Source organism: Scardinius erythrophthalmus (assembly GCF_964197995.2).
Source record: "Scardinius erythrophthalmus genome assembly, chromosome: 10".
Taxonomy (NCBI): Eukaryota; Metazoa; Chordata; class Actinopteri; order Cypriniformes; family Leuciscidae; genus Scardinius; species Scardinius erythrophthalmus.
In genome coordinates, this window is record NC_138230.1 from 40,517,620 (window position 1) to 40,539,730 (window position 22,111).

A 22,111-nucleotide genomic window follows, 5' to 3' on the forward strand; every position below is an offset into this window, starting at 1 on the left:
TTTGCAAAGCCTGCGTCGAAATTGCAACTACCAAATAATCCACAGTGAAATGCACCGAATACAAATAATGCACTGCTGAGACATTCACATTGTTGAAAAACAAAAACAAAAAAAAAAACCACTTTCCTAGCATTAGGATCATTTGGAAGGTAATGGTATTGATCCTGTGTCGATCTTTACTCGTTCTCGTGTCACTATTCAGTAACGCGCCAGTGGGCAGAGCCAAAGACATGGTGATGTAGACGTAGATATTCTTCTGCAAAGGCGGTCTTTCGCTTCCCTGTGACTTCATAAGTCACAACTTTTCAGATGCTGTCGTTTTCTGGCCTTGGAGTAACAAGGAAGTTTTTTTTAGTTTTGAAACTTACTGGATATTTGTATAGTATACCGACCTCTTAACTGTCAAAAGATCAAGCTGGAAATCTTTAATTCTCAGTTCATGACCCCTTTAACATTTAAGTTTTATTTTATTGCAGCTTTTTTTTCAATGAACATATAAGTTTTTATTAGTTTTAGTCTTGGTTAACAATAATAATGCATTGTTGACCCATTTCATTCCAGCTTGTCGATGATGTTGAATTACCCGCCCCTCCTCGTGCCGCTGGGGGCAATTGCGTGGGCTGATGTTTTCCTCTCCCGACGCGCCATAACAAGTGCATAATCGGATGAACAGGGAAATTTGTGATGGAAAGCGCAGACACACAAGCAGGGACACACTTTCACACACATCCTGTGTTTCACATTCTAACAGGCCCACCTGTCCGTCCCTTCCGGTATCCATTGATGGTGTTTGCTTTGCAGGAACGGTAGATAAACATTAGCTGACTCAGTGCTTAATACAATAATCCCATAGTTCAGATAGGAAAGTTATGTTTAGTTTCAGGCACATAACTATCTGTTTAAATAGCGCCGTTGCATTTGTTAATTACTAAAGAAACCTTAAAACATCAGTTATATCCATTCACATGTTTGGTTTCCACTCTCTAAAGCCATGTTCCATTAAAAGGCCACTGTGCTGGGCTCCTGGCATGCCTCCATTAGTGCCTGGAGGTGGGGGGGTAAGGGGGGCTTTCATTGCTGCTACCAGCACACCTTTTCTCCTCCTGCAGGTGATTAAGAATGCTTTTTAAAAGGCCACCTGTTGCAGATTAAAGGGCACCTGGGACCAGGTTTCTCCTCTGATGTCTGAGAAGTGCACCGCGCTGTACACGCCAACCCCAGTAATGGATGTTTTCAATTCACCTGAGAGTTATAAAGATGTGGTGCGCCTCGGCCAGCAACATATTGTATGGCTTTGTTTAAGATGGAACTTTAACTGTTGAGGGGACAGCGTTTTCCTGGAGAGGATCGTGTAACGTTGGGCCTTGGAATTTGCTCTGCTTCAGTTGTTTTGTTGAGGGTTTTTATAAAAGATCTTTACTTGTCTGACGTTCACAATGTGTAAAGTTTAGTGTCATACTTCATGCAAGTCTGTATCTCTTGGATGATGTATTGATCAGTCAGGGTGTTTCTGAATGACAGAAAATACTTTTGACATTCTTCTGCTTTTCCAAGGGTTGACCATTGCGTGAAGAGTCAACGTGCGACGGCTTTCAGATCCTTGTTTACGCTCTCACAACCTAAAGCTGCTCTCACAAAAAGTAGAGATACCAACTATGTCATTTATTGTTATTTATTAATTCATTCACAAATTAATGAAATGTATTCATTTATTCTAGCACACACCTCCCTAAATGTTTAGTAGTTTTAGGAAGGATGTGGAATTGCACTACAGTAAAAGCACAGACAATTTCCATTTCAAGCTTTCACCAGAAATTAAGTTTACATAACTCAATATGCTTCCGCAGTTTGGACAACGAGTTTTTGAAGGCTGTGAAATGGTTCGTTTTAGGCAAACATTTAAAACTAAACAAATCTTTAATCTTTTCAGAAAACTGAAACATACTCTCTAAGTATGGCCATTGGTGCGCGCACTGCGCCGAGGAACCATCTTCCATTTTGCTGATCAGTGTTCAAAAAATGCTGGGAAGTCTGTGAACTTCACATGACCTTACAAGAGTGATTACTGATATACTTTCGACTTCGAGGACCTTGATAGGAATGTAGTGGAGTGAAAAGTACCATATGGTCTTTCAAATGTAGTGAAGTTAAAGTCATAAGTTTCCAGAAAAAATACTCAAAAAGTTTACTTAAAGGTGCCCTAAGTGATGTTGGGTGACGTCACTTCGTGTTGACGTTTAAAGTATTGTCAAACAAAATGGAGGCTAGCTAGACCCTCCCTCCTCCTCATCCGCGCACTAACCCCCCAAACCCCACCCCAAAATCCTTCTTGTCAGTTATTGGCTGGAACTGTTTGTTATGTTTCATGGTGCGGGTTAGCCCAGTTTATTTTTGTTGCCGTTTGTGGAGCCTGGGGTGTCTACAGAAACCGCGTTTTTTTACAGTGTGTTCAGGGGACAGACAGCAAACAGATGGTGAGGAGATGTTTGCTGTATGTGACAAAAAATGTTTTGGCCTAAAAAACGCGTGACATCGCTTAGAGCACCTTTAAGTACAGGCCTGTAAATGTACTTCGTTACTGTCCACCTCTGACTATATGAAACCAACATGAACACAATGAGAACTTTTCTAAGAACTGGAACTGATAAATATTCTGAATATTCTGATCTTCTGACCTGTAATGCTGCCTGAATCATAATCATACACTGTTCTTTTCGGATATAAATAAAGGCGACTTAAACTAATTTTGCCTTTCCTGCGTCATGGACGATCTTATTCGTAACTGACTCGCACACACCTTTTCTGGCAGACCAGTTTTCACAGATTCAGATACACTGATGCATTCCAGAGGTGGCGCGGGTGGAATGTGGATCGAGACACTGGCACTTGGAGCGTGACTCAACTGCGTGTACTGGCCTGGTGCGAGCGCCCTGTGCTGTGCCCACTCACTCAGGAAGCCTCTGCCCTGGCATAATGTCTGCCTTGTGCAAAAAGCCACTAATTCATTCAAACTACCAAGTAGCCCAAGGGAAGGCAGAATGTGCTCTAGACTAGAGAAATTCAGCTATACTTACTTGTTTTGGCATGACACTGCTTTAGGTGAGATCTGCCCCCCTTGACTGTTAGAAGATAGAACAGCTTTTGTCTGATTTAACTGCTCGGGACTGACTTTGCCTTTAAGGGTTTCAGCAGTTGATGTGGTATGTGAACGACACAATAAAGGCAATTTTCAATATAATAAAGGCTACAATATAGTAGCTAGCTAACGACATATATTTAAAGCAATAGCAGAGTCCACATCATGACTATAACAATAACAGCACAGAGGAACAATATCGTTGGGATCACTTTCAGAATTTTTAACGGGATTAACGAATCCAAAATCCCCATGAAATCAAAATTGAAGTTTTTTGGCTTTTAGTATGAATATGTTAGCCTTACTGTTGTCTATAAGCTAATGTGCTCCAAAAACAATGACAAAATTTGCGTTTAGAACCAATATGGATCAATGATTTTGATGACATCTTAATGCGTTATGAAGGAGATTAGGAGGAGAAATGGTTAGAGATTAGGAAGAAACTGCGGCTTTACCAAGCTCAAGGCTCTGGCCGAGTTGTGATATAAACAAAATGCTATTGGCTAATTTAAAAAGGGGAGGAGCTGTTCGATATGTCCCGCCCTGTCTTCCTGTTTCAGTGGAAGTTACGTCAACACATTGAATAATGCTGTGTGTTTTAAGCATAGATATCATATAAAGGCTAGATGTCTCGTCCGCGCTGCTGGCCAATGGAGCTCGACATCCGCACACGGCGGCCATCTTACCACAGGGTGCTCGCTCACTCATAACATGGTGCATGTACTTTTAAATAACCATAACTTGCTCAATTTTCTACCGATTTTCAAACGGTTTGGTTTGTTATAAACGTCAGAGATGTAGCTATTATACTGCATACATATTAATAATTATGTTCAAAATGTTTAAGCATTCAGAATTATAGCCACGTTAATAACGTTTGTAAAACCAAACCGTTTGTAAATCCATCCAGATTTCAGCGAGATAAGAGGATTTGTGTGCGTGCTGCTCACTCACCTTAATTCACAGAGCCCTGTGGTAAGATGGCCGCCGGTGATGCCGGAAGTGACTCCGCCTTAAGACATCTAGCCTTTATATGATATCTATGGTTTTAAGGCACTTCAGTGGGCCTTTAAAGAGCTCGAGCATTAAAAATGGCAGACGACATACTGCTGCGCTCACTTATAATAAACAGGACGTTATTGTCTGCTGATGTGGATGCTAATTTAGTTATAGTTATCTTTTGTGTTGTGAACTGGCCTGTTGTCACATTATTTCTGAAAAATATGCAGACTGTTTCTCGCCAATCTTTTAAGGAAACCTTGAAAGCTTCTGAACCTCATTCAAAAATGGAGGCAAAAGGAAACGTGCTCAGTTCTGGCCCTTTGTCTGATTACAGTTGCGATCAAGTTGACGCTTTGAGTGGCTGTGAAGGAAGAGAGTTTGGTGCTTGTCTTGCTGTAGGGCGACATCTGGTGGTGGCAGGGGAAATTGCAATTGCAGTTTTTGCACTTTTTTCAAAGACTTGACTGTGAAAATGATTTATTAGTGTGCTAAATTTAGTTAATAATTCACATATGTCTCTGTTTCTGTACTTCGGTTTTGTTCTTTCACACGGTTCATCTTTGCTCTCTCACATAGAGGTTTGTGGAGAGCGAAAGCAGACGGCAGGGATAAATAGCTTTTTTCTCTCTCCTTTACTCTGTGTGGTGTGTTTTGGAGACTGAGCCCTGTGCTTGTGGCTCCTGGAATTTGTGTGCATGCCAAGGGAAGCATGCCCGCCCACGGGTGTCCTAACTGGCCTGAAGCCACAGGCACCAGTAGCAGTCCGGGGTGGGTGGACTTCAGCATGTGCTAAAAAAGTCCTCAGATCTTCTCGGCCTCGGGCTGGCCAGGAAACAACGCATGTACAGTAGACCAATGTCTGTTATGTTGCTTTAGGACCTTATTTATAAAGTGCAGCTCATGAGGATTTTCTTTCTCTTTGCCATCTTTGCCTCTGGCAGACAGGCAGGAGACATTCATGATTATTGCAGAATAAGGAGCGAACATCTAAACACACAACCTTTGTTTGTTTCATGACTGTCACTGGCTGCAGCCTTGCATTTTGGTGTTTTAATCAGTGCATATATTTGTTTATTTATTTTTATTTTAGTTTATTCATTTATATATTTAAGATCATTTATTTTAGAGATATTATTTTAATTATTTGTTTTTGAGTTGGTTTTAGTCAGTGTTATTTTAGTACCATCAAGATACTTTTATAATTTTTATATAAATATTTTGATTTATTTTTCTATTTCGATTGCATTTTAATTCTAATTAGTGTCATTCATTTTGTTGTGTGTTTTGGTCTTTTTTTAAAGTTTTTTTATTATATATTTCTATACAGTTTTTATTTTTTATTTCAGTTTTAGTTATTTTAGTACATCAAGTTAAATAAAAATGAGAAATGTTTTCTTGGCAACTATAGCTGAAATAAAGTTTTTTTTTTTCATTTAAGAAAATGTAATTTTTTGCTTATTTAGTTTTATTTGCTCAATTATTTATTTTAATGTATCTATTTTAGTCTGTTCATTTTAGTTTATTCATTATGAGTAAAAACTAAAGTGTCATTGAGGTGTAGTTATTGCTACAAAATCAATCATGCAATTAATTGCAGTTTTTTCTCTTTCTCCAGCCCTCTTTTCCGCGGAAACTCTGATGTTGACCAGTTAGGCAAGATTTTTGAGTAAGTGCCATTTAATGAATCCAATATAATGCTGGAATAACTTGTTGGTCTTGTGTTCACGAGATTGAGATTGTTTTGATGGTGATATTTCAGTGTGGTGGGGGTCCCTTCTCCAGAGGACTGGCCACAGGAGGTGGGCTTACCCCAGAGTGCCTTTTCCCCTCGCCCACCCCAGCCCATAGAGGACCTGGTGCCTGACATGGATGAGCTGGGCAAATCACTTTTACTTGTAAGTAGAAGATAATACCAATGCTGAGGATATCTTAAATGTCTTGATAACAATTGTTGAATGTCATTCTATGGACCTTTTCCAGTTTGATACATTTTTATCGCATGATGTTTTATTGTTAATAAATCTTATTGTGCTATCTTAAGCTAAAAGAATACATTTTGAATGATTTCAGTACATTTTTATATTTTTTGGAATGCTACTATTGCTTCAAGAAAATATTGACTGTTAGTATAATTATATTATATTATATTATGTTGTGAGACTACAGGGTAGTTTCTTATTACATCTTTTTAATAATCTTCAGTCACTTGCTATAGGGTATAATCATAACAAAGAAAGATAAAAAAGAAGACTTTAAAGTGCCCCTATTATGTGTTTTCGGTTGTTACCTTTTATGTTGTGTGTAATATGTGAATGCAAAAGGTCTGCAGAGTTTTGAAGATCAAAGTGACTCTCAAAAGAAAGAATCGATTCTGAACGGCTTGAAACTAATTACTTCCTGCCATAGGCGTAATTTGCGGGTGGGACATGTCCCCACCACTTTTTGCTAAGGTCGATATTGTCCCCACCACTTTTGAAACATCTCACGGCACGAATGTACCAATACAAATAAATAAAACATCTCCAGTTAACTAGCAGAGCATTCATTTAGTTCGTTTGTAAGAGGCGATCTAGCGCTGAAATGTGTTGTTTTTGAAATCAAGTGATCCAAGTGCTCGTTACCGCTGCGATCAGTGGCGCGGATACTGTGTTCTCGTGTGGCTCGCGCACAGTCTTCACTCGGACGCGCGCTTCAATCCGTTGTGGAGACTCTCTATTCGTTCCGGTGAAATTACAAAACAAAATGCTTACAAACGTATGCTTGCCTGATATACAACCACTGATAAACATAATCGGTTTTAATGAGGAAAAAAAAACCTATAGGAGTGTGGATTAGAACCCACAACCTCTGACACGCTTGGCAAAAGTTCTACCACTGGACCATTTCAGTACACGTATTAATATCGGATTTACCCACACCAACATATATCAAACCTCATTAAATGACAAATTAAACCTATGCACTATTTCAATCGATTGCTGTAATGTTATTGTACATACATCGATTTATGATTTAGCGTTGATAAATCCCCCATCAACCCCCCCCCCCCGTTTCTTTTTTAAAAAACCCGTCCCACCCACTTTTTAAAACAAAGTTACCCTGCACAAATTTGCATAACGCCAGCCTATAGTCTTCATTGGCTACTCATGAACAATGTCTACTTTGACACTTAAACACTGTAGTTGTAGCTGAGACCTGGAAGCGTTTGGTTCGTGCTGTCGCATGTCGAGAAGGCGCTGTTTCTGCGAAAACAAAACCACTTTGATGCACTTCCAAAGGATGAGGATTGTTAATATCTCGTCTACAATGGAAAACAAACTAAAGAAAAACATACCTCTTAGAAACATCCTGCTTAAGTTCAGGTTGTTTTGTTTTACTATTATTGTATTATTATTTATTATTGGACCTGGCTCGAATTGATGCGGTAAAACCGACGCCATCGTTACTGTTCACATTACTATGTATCAAGCACTGAGGAAGCTTCGGGAGATGAAATTCAGATGTAGAAATTAACATTACGTTTCTGATGCACACTGTAAGCGGTCGACCAATCACAACAGACTGGGCCATCTGACCAATCAGAGCAGAGTAGTCTCTCGTAAAGGAGGGGTTTAGAGAGACTGAATCTTCGAACGAGCCGTTTCAGAAACTGTGAGAAAAGAGCTGACACTGCAATGTGTTTTGTGAGAAAATGAAAGTGTTTTTTGACCTTGGATGCATGTAAACATATTAAAGGAGACCTCTGAAACAAAATTAGGAACCTTTAAAAATTGCATAAAAGGGGCACTTTAACTTGTCATTGAAGAATTAATGTAATTTCATGCATTTTTTTCAATTTTAGATTGTGTTTACTAATTGTTTTCTCTACTCATTTCCCCCTTGCACAGCGTTTCCTGTCGTTTAACCCCTCCAGAAGGATATCAGCTTATGATGCACTGTCTCACCCATACTTCCAGAGTCTCGACAGCACCAGCAAGAGTCTGTACGCCCAACCCTTCCCCAGCAAAAAGCCCTCCCTGGAGGAGAGAGCTGCTTAAAAGACCTGGTTTCCCATCCAGTCCCCCCCTCATCCCATGAACTAGTCTTCCATAGCATAATGTCAAATGCTGCTTTTAGAAATATCACCGCAATTATCGTTCGATCATATTTTGTCTTTGCCCTCACTACTGCCAGCTAATACAGACCAACAACATGCTGCCTGGATTTACGTCTTTTACAATATTGGAAGCTGCTCTCGTCTCCCACCCGCCTTCCTCAAGGGAAGTTCGTCTGCTCAGAGGAAAATGTGCTTCTCGATTCTGAAGCCTCATCACGACACTGCCAGGAATCGTCCGTCTGTTTGCATGAACGCAATGCACAGTACATGTACAGGTCTAAACTGCCTTAACTGCATATCACTGCCGTGAACCAGCAAAGGTCTCCCACGGGACCGTGACAGTCTCACTCGGATTGAGCAAACGTAGACCGCAACTACTGCAAATTCGGGCCCGTTGAACGGAACCTCCTATCTTACACAATCGCTAATTCACAATTGTTTTGAGCTCATTGTTGAAGTCCTCTCGGTCACAGGCCGGGAGGATTTTTTTTGTATTGTTTTCTCCCATGTTGCAGTCCAAGCAGGAGAGTGTGGACACGTCTCCTCGTGTGACTTTTTTTTTTCTCTCCGATGGCTTCCATAACCACGGACACAGAGAATCATTTAGTGCTCTGTTTAATAAGGCGTTTTGTCGCACGCATCTTGGTGTTCTCGTCATTCTCGAGTTGTCCTGGACAGAGCACTATTCGACACCACATCTCCTTGGCACGATAATGTAATTCTACACATATTTTGTTTGTTTTTCTTCAATATAAATTCCACATCCTGTTCACTTATTTTAATATGTCAGTGTTGATTGTTGACTTTTTTTGGCATGTTATGTCTTAATTTTAGTGAACTTGAAGGTGTAGGTTGTTGTAGAAGACTCGTTGATGTATACCAAACAGTCTGCACCCTGTCGTCAGGGATTTAGCGCCGAGACTTAGTCGAAGGATGTTGCATGTTGACTTTAGAGTTGGTTTAGAGCCGAGATGGGTAACAGAAATACATGTTAGCGCGTAGTTATGAAAGTCTAGTTAAAGTAGCTATAGAGTTGGTGAGTGTTATGTTCAAGGTCAGGTTGCGAGATTCGTTCGAGGCTTAGAGAGTAATGTATTATCCCGTAATTGGTCGATTAAGTCCAGGTCCTTTTTTTTAATACACGCTATGCTACATCCTTCCATTTCCCATTTCACTTAATCATCTGGATAGATCATCACAAAACTGTACCAAGCCGCAATATCCGCTAGATGGGTTGCCGTAGCCCGTTCAGTGCCTTTGTGTTTAGCACGTGATGAAAAAAAAAAAGTGGAGGGGCGGAAGAAAGGAAGGACGCTGCTTCAGATTTGAGCAATTTAGCCTGGTGAATCCAGGTGAAGCTGTTTGAGGAGGGATGAGGAGCTATAGGCAGGCACTGTAGTACTACAAAACATTCACACAGTTAAAGGGATAGTTCACCCCTCAAATCGTTTACTCACTCTCAAACCTGCATGACTTTCTTGTGGAAGATTTTCGGAAGAATGTTGGCAACCAAACAGGTTACCTTTGACTTCCGCTGAACGGACAAAAACAAACACACAAATATTTGGAGAAATGTCTCTATGTGTTCAAGAAGAAAGCAAGTCATGCGGGTTTGGAACGACATGAGGGCGAGTAAATAATGCCAGACTGCTCGTTTTTGGGTGAAGTATCCCTTTAAGCACTGATGCTTGATTCATTCTCTCAGGATCGGTATACTCATTCTGTCACATTCCATGCTCAGGTCTATTTATGACTAGTTTTAGATTCAACTAGGGTTCAGGTTTTAGCTTAACCAATAATCTCACAGTAACACGTATCGATTATGGTCTCAAAGCTATCTGGATACAATAGCGTTGGGTTATTTATGTCATTGACTCATTTTGGAACGGATAATAAACCTAAAGGTGGTCATTTCAGCATTTATTTTTTATTTATATAATATTATTATTAATATTATATTTTATGTATTAGATCACTGTTGTGTGGCAACTTATGTACTGTTAACATTTTCAAATATTCTGTGATCAGTTGTCTCGTTGACAAACGACTTCAATTGATCACTGGTGTAAAACACCAGCGTTTTGAACATCTCCACTGAACTGATGTTTGGCCGGCACAGCTTTACCCTCCTCTCCTCCAGAGAAGTCTGTGGTTGGATTTGGGGTTTTCAGAGGGCATTGGATATCAAACAATGTAACTGTATGCCTTAATGTTTGTGGGTCTTGAATAGAACTAATGTGCTTTTAGCTTGGTTGGTCCGGTGAATAATTCATAGTGTTTTAACATTATAAATGTATTAAACGTTAGGCTTTCGAATGTACGACCCCGTTCTTGTTAGTGATGGAATTTGAATTTTGACGTGATGTCAAAAAAAATAGCACCTTTGATATTTACCCATCTCAGTGCTTTTCCCCTTGAAATATGCTTTTTTTTTTTTTTTTTTTTTTTTTTTATCTTTTTGTTTTAAAGAAAATATGTCGTTGTTTGAAATGATTTTCTTTAGTTAGTCATTTGGGAATATGTAATCGGATATCATTTTAAGCAAATTCCTTTTAAAATCGCTGGACATTGGTACATAATGTTTTGCTCCCTATACATTTTGTTCTTATTTATTGACATTTCGTCTTTTTTTTAGTTGACCGCAGTGCTCAAGATGGCATTCTGTCAATATTAATACTCAAATTTGTATCTGATTGGACAGTGATGAACTAATGGTGCTGTCACTACAGACTTGAACAACTGTAATCAATTAGGCAAACTCGTTCTGAAGAGAACAGCAACAATAAAAAGTGTCTTTTTAAATATTCTATGATTTTATTTTGGTTTCTTTTTATTGTATTGTATTTTATTTGTATTATATTTCACCATTTTTACGTGATTTAGTTTTATGTCATGATGTTCTCCAATTCTGACTTAAGTAATTTATAATGTACCCAATACTTTGAATTTTAAAATCATTAAGCTGGAAAATTCTATCATTCAATCACAATAATATAATATGCTAAATCATCAACAATGAATACATATTCTAATCAATGTGCACAATGTTTTCATTCAGTTTAGCTGCTGCACAGACACTGTGTATGAAAATCATAATATGACTCTTATCAGCAGCTTCATTGTTATATTTTATTAATGGATAATCAAGTGTTATATCACTTTAGCCTGCATCACATGTATATGGTTCATTCTACTTATGTTTTTGAAAAATTAGGTAAACTGCGTGAAATGATTCCTGATGTATCTCCATTTTATAATCATAATATGTATATCTTATAATTTTTATAATATGTTGCTCTTTGTTCTATGGATTTATGTAATCATTTTAAAAAGTTATTATTTTAGCCATCTTTTAACTGTGCACATTGATTAGAAGAGGGAAGTTTTGGTCAGGGTTTTCTCTTTTTTTGTCATTGGTTGGAGAGTGATGTTCTGTTCTTTCTTTGTAAGCACCCAATCTGGTGTAAATTAGTACTTTTAGCAGTGTATGTTGTCAGCTTTGTCATTTAGAGTGGGGATGGAAAAATGTGTACATGGAAATATTTGTAACTTTTTTTCTTTATCAACCCTTTGATTTGTTCAACTGTTTGTTAAATCATTCTGCATTCCTCTGCTTTAGCATCTTTTTTTTTTTTTTTTTTTTTTGAGTGATGAAACCGCATGTGGACGTACTGTAGATCACGTGCGCGTGACATATCTTTAATTTTGTTTTTAAAAAAGTCTCGTCTGGTTATCTAGTCATGATTAGTCCAGTAATGATGGTTAATCATACAATAAGTAGAATGTATCTCCTTGTATTATGAAATACTGAAATTCAGTTTAAAATGAATCTCTTAAGCTATGGTCCTCTGTTAAAACGGCACGTTCTTAAATGTTTTGTTGCTAAATTCATCCGTTGAGCTACTCTTGTCTGTAAAGAGCAAAGAATTGTACGATTTTGCAAGAACCAAATTGAAATGAGAGTGTTGGTCATTGTGCCCTTGTAGAACCATATAAGTTTTTTTTTTTTTTTTAAAGGGGTGAATGAGATATGGTAGTATTTTTGTATCTTTGTTTTTTTCTGGACTGGTTTTGCTGCTAATGTTTGTCTTAGGCTCTGGCTCCTTTACGAGTTTTATTAAACTGGCCCACCTAAAGATTCCAATTTGCTGCCATTGAGAAAAAAGCTGCTTTTGCATTTGTTTTACATCTGTATCTGCCTGACGTTTTCATATTTTTGTAAAATAAATATTCCAGTGTGTAAAACTGGGTTGTAAAATTGACTTCTGTGATGAGAGAGAACAAAACGCTTCACTACATCTCCCACAATTCCTTGTTCCTTGTTATTTTGTTCCAGCTCTGTGAGAAGTCATTCGGTAAATCGCCACCTGGACAAGTCTATTACTAATCTTAAAGGGATAGTTCACCCAAAAATGAACCTTTTGTCATCATATACTCACCCTCAAGTTGTTCCAAACCTGTATGAGTTTCTTTCTTTTGCTGAACACAGAATATATTTTGAAGACTATGGGTAGCCAGACAGTTGATGAACCCCATTGACTTCCATAGTATTTATTTATTTTTCCTATGGAAGTCAATGCGGTCCATCAACTGTCTGGCTACCCATAGTCTTCAAAATATATTCTGTGTTCAGCAAAAGAAAGAAACTCGTACAGGTTTGGAACAACTTTTGAGGGCAAGTAAATGATGACAAAATGTTCATTTTGGGGTAATAAACTCCAACAATCAGTATCAATAACAAAGTGAATATCTAGTTTACCCAATGGGAAGAATATACAGCAGGGGACTTTCCGTGCGGTCAGGCGTTCTCTGTTTAGGGACAGCCTGCACCCTTTTGTGTTGTAATTTCTGTCTTCAGTAGCTTTCCTTTTGTGGTTTCATACTTTGATATTTTTGTAAACTTAGGGTCTCTCTAAGGGCTTTTATGAAAGCAGGACTAAGATCAACTGTCTGAGAAGTCTTTGTTTAGCTTATGAAAGTGAATCAGTCCTTCTGGATTTGCACTCTTAGCAGAATAGATACTACAGCGCAATAGTGAAATTGCTTTATACGATAGTTCTATGAAAAAGTAAATTACTTATTTTCAGACAAAAATGTACCATTTTACTGTTCAAAAGTTTGGGGTCATTTGATAAATACAGCAATATTGTGAAATAGTATTGCAATTTAAAGCAACTGTTTTCTGTTTGAATGTGTTTTAAAATGTAATTTATTCCTGTGATGCAAAGCTGAATTTTCAGCATTATTACTCCAGTCTACAGTGTCACATGATCCTTCAGAAATCATTCTAATAAGCTGATTTGATGATCAAGAAACATTTCCTATTATGTTGTAACAGTTATGCAATTTTTTTCAGGATTTCCAGATTAATAGAATAATATTTAGGCTATTTGAAATAAAACAAAAAATGTTAAAGTCTTTATTGTCACCTTATGATCAGTTATTCATCCTTGCTGAATAAAAGTATTAATTTCTTTCAAAAATAAATAAATAATAATAATAATAATAAAAAATCCAGATCATATTTTAACAACATAGATTAACATTCTTCATTTTATGACAGGATATTTAATTATAATTAAAGACTAAAATGTCTTTTTATGCCATTTCTCATTAATCCTATAAAATATATCATATCAGATCAGATGTTGTTTCAAAATATCTCATTCCATTAGAAAATAAACCGTTTTTTTTTTACCAGATCACGTCGTTTTTGCTAGAAAATATGCAGTTTTACAATGCATAGGCCTACAATGTCTAGTAGTGATGATCACACATAATTGAGTGAAAAAATACATTGCATTTCAATTCGAGATGGAATGGAAGTTTCTGGAATGAGAAAAATGTAGTCCCGCCCTCGCGCCAGTGAACACGTCAGAGAGAGGGGAAGTTATTTTAATGAAAGATTACGATCATGAATAATAAGAAAACAATGATGTGCACAGATAAACAATTTATTATAAATTCTGCAATATTCCATGTTGGAAACTTTAATTACCAAATAAGAGGAGAAGGCGCCCTCTAGTGAACATGTTGCTGAACAACCGCTAGTTGGCAATTATTCAGAAATTCTCTCTGCACACTGAGAGCCACCGACAGCACCAGAGACATGTAAACAAAAGGCGAATTTCATAGATTTAGGCCTTTAGACTTAAGGTAAAATCTGCAGAAATGGGCAAGCGAGATAACAGAGTGGTAAGTAAAGGTAGTTTACGGACTTGTATTCCAAGTAAAATAATCAAGAGGCCTTTAAGCCGCAATGCTAACGCGTCAAAACACTTAACATTAGTCAAACATATTAGCCACGTCCACTCTCAGAATGAATGAGTAAGCTCTTTAGACAGTTGATATATATTGTTTTATGTCTGCAGTCTGGCACGCTTGCAAAATGTGGCTATTGCTTAGATAGCAGGCTAGTATGGTTAAGGTATGTGACTCAGACATGCTAACTCAGCTAGCACATATAACAGTTAAAATGTTCCTTTATACAGACAAGTTTGCTACTGTCTTTCTGTTGTGCATGTGAAAAGTATTGCATTCGTAGTTTAAACTGATAAAAAGTAGTATGCAGTTATTTTAGCAGCCTGTAACGTGAATGCTGAAGGGTGTTTATCAAGTCTCTTGTTTTGTACTTTTTTTCAAAGGGTGTGCTCGCTGGATTATGAATGTTAAAATATGATTGTGTTTCAGGCGTACTTGAATCCAATAGCTGCTGCCAGAGCCAGAGGACCTGCACCCAACACCGGAACCACAATTCAGGATTATCTCAGCAGACCACGGCCATCATGGTACTGGTCAAAACTGATGATGAACCGTTTGTGGATATGATTTTGATGTCATATTTCTTTATGCGCATGTCTGTTTGTCTTGTATATCAGGGAGGAGGTAAAAGAACAACTGGAAAAGAAGAAGAAAGGCTCCAGAGCCCTGGCTGATTTTGAGGACCGAATGAATGAGGTAGATGTTGTGTTTCTGCATTTTATAAGTCAGTGGGTTTCCATAGACCTAGATCTAATGTTTGGATCATATGCGCGCTCTCTCATTTTTCTCAGCGATGGAAGAAGGAATTGGAGAAAAACAGGGAGAAGGTACTTGGTGGAGGTGAAAAGAAAGAAAAAGAAAAGGAAAAGAAGGAGGTAAGAGTTGGTGTAGTAATCTGGGACCTCCTTTATAAAACGCAAGTACAGTCAGATTTGATCCCAATTTCAATGGATTTCATCCTAGGGTTTCATCCTCAATAAACAAGCTACAGTTAATCCAAAATGCCGCCGCTAGAGTTCTTACTAGATCAAGAAAATATGATCATATAACACCGATTTTATCATCACTACATTGGTTACCGATAAAGTCCCGTATTAATTACAAGGTATTGCTACTGACCTATAAAGCCCTAAACGGCTTAACTCCAGTCTATTTAACGGATCTTCTATCGCCCTATAATCCATCACGCTCTTTAAGATCACTAAATTCAATGCTTTTGGTCATACCTAGGATATCCAGATCCACCAAAGGAGGGAGAGCATTTTCACATTTAGCTCCAAAACTCTGGAATAGTCTTCCTGATACTGTTCGTTGCTCAGACTCGCTCTCCCAGTTTAAAACTAGATTAAAGACGCATCTCTTCAGCCAGGCATTCATATCATATTTTTAATTTTATAGTTAAATCCGGCCTCTAGTTCATAAACGCCAGAGGAGAACTGGCCCCCGACTGAGCCTGGGATCTCCCAAGGTTTTTTTTTTCTCCATTAGGTCACCTGATGGAGTTTTTCGGTTCCTTGCCACTGTTGCCTTTGGCTTGCTCAGTTGGGGATATTTAATTTAATTTAATCAATCAATAATACTATTGATCAGTCTTACCAAACGTGGATGTTTTTTCCACTAGAAACAAACCTTGTTGTATTATTTTAATTTAATACTGTGAAGCTGCTTTGATACAATCTGTATTGTGAAAAGCGCTATACAAATATACTTGACTTGATTTGACATTTTATAAATCATTCAGAGGAACATTTCGGTAAGTGTATGCTCACTTTTAGGATCTTTCTTTGCATGTCTTTATAAATGAGGCCCCTGGTTTGTTGTTGGTTGTCTGGTGGTATCAGATGTTTATCTGATATTTATCTTTGTGATTTTCAGAAAAAGAAGAAGGAGAAGGAGAAGGAGAAGAAAAAGTCCAGTAGGGTGAGGAGAGCTCTCCATTTTCATATCTTGAGCAACTGTAAACCAGTAATTAATTGATAATGGAAAAGTGGAATATTAGTTTTAAATAATGTTCCAAACTGGAAGAGGCGTGTGCTTTTGTAGAGTGTTCTGGATCAATCTGCTCTGTTATCCACAGGGTCAGTTTTAAGTGACTTAAAATCTAACAAATTCTGCTTCTGTTGTATTTGGTCAAGCATTCCTCATCTTCCTCCTCCTCCTCATCGAGTTCTGATTCCTCCTCCAGTTCCCCCTCAGACTCTGAAGATGATGTAAGATGATGTCTAATATGCTCGTTTATTTGCTTGCATTGTTAAAATGGCCATGAATTATCCCTTAATATTCTCCTGTTTACTGCCTTTTCAGGATGATAAGAAAAATATGAAAAAGAAGAAAAAGAGAAAAAGATCCTGTGCCCGGAGAGCGTCTGATGACTCTGACACGGAGTCCGAGACTGATAGCAGGGTATTGTTGGTTTATATCTTCAAGGAAAAGCATAGTTTAAAAAGATTGTTCTTGTCAGTTATGGAAGTGTCTGGCTTAAACGTTAAGGCCCCGATATACTTCATGCAAAATTGAAGAGCTAAGTGGTGTGAAGTCATTTTTAACAAAATCAGGCCAAAAAAATGTTTGGTTTGGGAATTTGAAACGGCTTGCTAGAGCAAACTTTCCGGAAAAGTTCGCTCTAGCTGGTAAATGCCTTCGAACTACCATTGGTCTGTGGCTCTGGGGCTCCGCCCTATTTGACGTGGAAATCTTCTTCGGTTCATCATTACTTCTGTTCAGTCTGTTGAGGTCAGACATGAACACGGCACACTAAAAAAAATGATTTGTTGAATTTAATAAAAAAAAATATCGTAAGTGGTTGCACACAATTGATTTTAGCTACATTTAAACAAATGCATTAAGTTGAACTAAAATTAAGTTCAACTTAATGCATTTGTTTAAAGGTAGCTAAAATCAATTGTGTGCAACCATTTACGATGATAATTTTTATTAAATTCAACGAATAATTTTTTTGCAGTGTAGAAAATTAAATTGTAAATCTAATAAAAAGTGACACTGACTGTTTTTTCATGTTTAATACTGTAAAGTCGCTTCATTTAAAGCAATCTTTTAAATAAAGGGCTATAAATAAACATGATGTGATTTGATTAGAGTGCTGAATGGAAGGCTTGTGCAAACATCCACATCACTATGATCAGATGCTTTCTCACCGCTGTCATTTTTATTGTGTTTATTTTGTTATTGAGAGGAAAGCGTGCAGCACATATTTCCACATTCATCTTAACGTCGCTCTCAGCAGCGCGGGCGGCATCATGCTCGCTAACAGTATACCGCTGCAAAAGGTATTTCGAACTTCTTTTTACCTCTGAGCGAAGAATGAATAAGAACTTTGGCGTGAGTATCGGGGCCTTAACTATCCACAATGTATTACACATTATTCTAGATTGGCAGCTCTTGTAGAAATGGCTGTTGATTTGTCTTCATGAATATTCATTTCCACTGCTGAATTAACATAAAAGCTAAATTGCTGGTGATAATGAAGATATTTGTCAAGACTTGATTCCTGATGTCTTTTATCTCTAGGAGTCATCCAAGAAAAAAAGGAAGAAAATGGATGGAGAGAAAGTCAAGGTACTGAAAACTCATTTTTTAAAGTGATAGTTCACCCAAAAATGAGTATTCTGTCATTAATTACTCACCCTCATGTCATTCCTATCACGTAAGACTTTTGATCATCTTTAGAACACAAATGAAGATCTTTTTGATGAAATCTCAGATCTTTTTGTCCCTCCATTGACAGCTACGCAACTACCACTTTGACATTTCAAAAAGTTCATGAAGAGATCGTAAAACTAATCCATATGAATTGAGCGATTTAGGCTTTTATTCACATATAAACATTCATCAACTCACACATCAGTTGTGGTAAACGAAAGCTCAAGCATGTTTGCTTGATGTGTGAGAACCAATGAGGTTCATTCTCGTGTTACGCATCACGTTTGAGCTTCCGTAAAAGGTTTGTTCTCTTGTGTCAAGCAGGTTCGGTTGAGCTTCTGTTTATGTTCACTGATTCAAGTCAAGTCTAGTCACATTTATTTATATAGCACTTTTTACAATGCAGGCAGATCAGTATTATTGTTGAATATTAAATTAAATGTTAAATTTAATGTCCCCAACTAAGCAAGCCAAAAGCCAATGGCAACAAAGGTGAAAAAAGGCGAAAAAGGCGACAGTGGCAAGGAACCAAAACTCCCATCAGGTGACAGGATAGAGAAAAAAACCTAGGGAGTAAACAAGCTCAGTCGGGGGGTCAATTCTCCTCTGGCCAACAAACGAACAGTGTATGACTATGATTCAGGCAGCATTACAGGTCAGAGAAGTCAGATTGGATTGGAACAATCAGAATATTATCCAGGTCTATCTGGTCTGATCAATCTTTATATGTGAATAAAATCCTAAATTCAATCTGTTCATCATATAAAGCGATCAAGTCTCAAATTTGGAGTAAACCGCTTAATTCATATGGATTAGTTTTACGATCTCTTCATGAACTTTTTGAAGCGTCAAAGTAGTAGTTGTGTAGCTGTCAATGGAGGGGACAGGGAGCTCTCAGATTTCATCAAAAAGATCTTCATTTGTGTTCTGAAGATGAACGAAAGTCTTACAGGTTTGGAACGACATGAGGAGGGTGAGTAATTAATAGGGTTGGGTATTGGTTGGGTTTTATCCGATACCAGTACCTACTCGGTATTTTTCAAACGGTTCCGGTGCTTAAACGGTGCTTGAAACGGTACTTAAGAAAACTAAACCGCACACACTTTATCAAAAAAATAATACCTCATCTGAGACACACACACACACACACACACACACACACACACACACACACACACACAAACTCTCCGTGCACATAATCATAAATAAATCGATCTCCGCAACGTATTGAAGCGCGCGTCCGAGTGAAAGACAGTGCGGTGTGCACGAGCCAAGAGAAAACACTGTATCCGCACCACTGATCGCAGCGGCAACGAGCACTTTGATCACTTGATTTAAAAAACACATTTCAGCGCTAGATCTCTTATTTAACAAACGAACTAAATGAATGCTCTGCTGGTTAACTGGATATGTTTTATTATTGGATCATTCGTGCCGCGAGATGTTTTATAGGGGGCGGTAAAAAACGTCAGGCACCGAAAGTTTCGTTCTTATTCGGTCCGGTTACTACCGTTTACGTCGGAACCGGTTCCCTATTGGTACCGGGTTTCGGTACCCAACCCTAGTAATTAATAACATAATTTTGATATTTGGGTGAACTATCACTTTAAAGACATTAAAGAAATAGATTATAAAAAAATTGAATCGCCCTCATTTCATTTCAAACACAAAAAGGTTTTTTTTTTCTAGTATAACAACAGTTCATAGTACCATATCCGGCATATTAGATTAGAATGATTTCTGAAGGATCATGTGACACTGAAGACTGGAGTAATGATGCTAAAAATTATTTTGTTTTTTACTGTATTTATAATCAAATAAAACTTCAACTTTTAAAAAACTTATAGACCAAAAACTTTTGTATTGTTTTGTATCAGTATCATGAACAAAATGTTTTTGTTTGAAAGGATGAAAAGGATGGTCGAAGGAAGAGGAAAGCTGAAAGGAGTCACTCTGAGTCTTCAGAAGAGTCTGATGTAGACAGAGACGTAAGAGTGTCTAAACCCTCTGTGACCTTAATATGTGTCATTAAACTGTTTTAGTGCAGCAAATACCATGTGACATGCGAAACTCATCTGTAAATGTTTTTGTTTTTTTAGGCAGAGCCCAAAAAAAAGAAACACAGTAGTGAAGAAAAGGATAAAATTACAGTAAGTCTTCAGTGTACAGCGGCTTATCCATGACTTGGGCTTGTTTTTGCCCTTATGAGGGCAGAAACGACTGAACATGCTACCCCCATCACTCACAGAAATGTTACAAAGAGTGGATTCGCAAAACAGAACTTAAGTTTAGCCCCTATTATGCTATTTTAAAGGTCTTTTAAGATTTTATCTTTTTTTTGTTTTAGAGGTCTCCTACAATAGGTTTAAATGCATCCAAGGTCAAAAAAACTCTTACATTTTCTCATAATATACATTGCACATCACCTCATTTCTCAGAAGATTCTGAAAACAGTTTGTTAGAAGATTCAGTCTCTCTAAACCCGTCCTTTCCGAGAGCCTACTCTGCTCTGATTGGTCAGATGGCCCAGTCTGTTGTGATTGGTTGACCGCTTATAGAGCATCTCGGAAACGAACCGCCTATTACCATATCTGATTTTCAGCTCCGGAGGCTTCTTCAGCACTTGATATTCAGAGATACGAACAGTAACAATAGTGTCGGTTTTTCCGTATCAGTTCGAGCCCGAGTCCTCATCCTTTTGAATTGCAGCAAAGTGGATTCACAGCACTGAAAACAGCATCTTCTCGACATGAACCAAACTCTTCCAGTCTCAGCTACAGCTGCAGTGTTTGAGGGTCAAAGTAGATGTTGTTCGCAGGCAGCCGATGAAGACTATAGGCTGGCATTGTGCAAATTTGTTACTTTAAGCAGGTATGTATCAGGAAGTGAGACTGGAATTGCTGACGACTTACTTCACCAGTTCAGAATCGATTCTTTCTTTTAGGAGACAATAACTTTATTTTTCTCGCACTTTGATCTTAAAAACTTTGCAGACCTTTTACATTCATAAACAGCTATATTACACACTGCATGAAAGGTCATGTTCGAAAAAGGGGCATTTTAATAATTAATAACTGATTTTTTTATATTTATATTTATAGGATAAGTCTAAGAAGAAAAAGAAAAAGAAGAAGCATAAGAAACACAGCAGGAAGAAAAAGAGGAAGACTTCTGGTTCTGAGTTGGACTGAAGGGCTAGTGTGACGTCCTGCGTGACGGACGGCTGGAATTGAGTGTGAAAGGAGACGGAGCTCTTGCCAGACTGTGGGAGAATAATCCCCATTAGATATCTGTTCAAGTGACTCTTACATGCGGGTGCTTCTTGGCACCGGCCGGCACTGTGGCCGACTTGGATGAGAGGATCAAGTGGTTGGGGGACTTGAAAGGGGTTTGGGCTTCATTATGTTTGCTTTGTTTGTTTTTTAAAGCAGATGATTCTCAGTCCAAATAAAAGTCATTTACACCAATGCTGTCCTTGTGTACAGTATGTTTGTGCTGATGTGGATTACAAATGCTGGTTTATGGGTTGTAAAGGCAGTTGAATTTGCATTAAATATTTTTAGAAAATTCTTGCTTCTGTTTTTCCCTATGAACCGACAGTTGATTTCATTCTGTGATGTTAGAATGAACCTCTGTTTCCTGCTTCAGCGGCACGAAAAAAAAAAACCCTAATCATTTTACCCAGGTTGTGAATGTGAGTTTGCAGTCTGTTAAATGTGATGCAATAAAGAGTGTGTATACTGCAAAAAATGGCACAAATGACTCTTATGAGCCAGTGCTTTTAATAACTAGTTTGAAAAGTCTAACAGATACAGTGAAATATTTTAATCATTAAAAATAACCGTTTTCTATTTGAATATACATTGCCCAGCCAAAAGTTGCTGTTTGGATTTAAATAAGCAAATCCTTCAGAGTATGACTCAAGGTTATTATAGTTTTGCATTTTTAAATTAGTT

General features: G+C 37.8%; 2 protein-coding genes across 2 annotated transcripts in view; both read left to right on the top strand.

Annotated features, from left to right (window-relative positions):
- The window catches only part of cdk6 (cyclin dependent kinase 6), a 42,721-nt gene extending 33,211 nt beyond the window's left edge, over window positions 1-9,510 (top strand). Inside the window, exons 6-8 of the mRNA XM_081376098.1 lie at window positions 5,754-5,804; window positions 5,898-6,033; window positions 8,026-9,510. Of these exons, the coding sequence (XP_081232224.1) occupies window positions 5,754-5,804; window positions 5,898-6,033; window positions 8,026-8,175 (337 nt within the window). The 3' untranslated portion in view covers window positions 8,176-9,510. The remainder of the gene's footprint in view (window positions 1-5,753; window positions 5,805-5,897; window positions 6,034-8,025) is intronic.
- A 4,747-nt stretch (window positions 9,511-14,257) lies between these two features.
- Window positions 14,258-21,727, top strand: fam133b (family with sequence similarity 133 member B). Its single transcript, XM_081375989.1, has 11 exons — window positions 14,258-14,429; window positions 14,925-15,022; window positions 15,113-15,191; window positions 15,287-15,370; window positions 16,371-16,415; window positions 16,631-16,705; window positions 16,800-16,898; window positions 18,024-18,071; window positions 20,063-20,143; window positions 20,255-20,305; window positions 21,257-21,727. The coding sequence occupies exons 1-11, from the start codon at window positions 14,406-14,408 to the stop codon at window positions 21,344-21,346; spliced, it is 774 nt and encodes a 257-aa protein (XP_081232115.1). The 5' UTR covers window positions 14,258-14,405; the 3' UTR covers window positions 21,347-21,727.
- The last annotated feature ends 384 nt before the right edge of the window (window positions 21,728-22,111 follow it).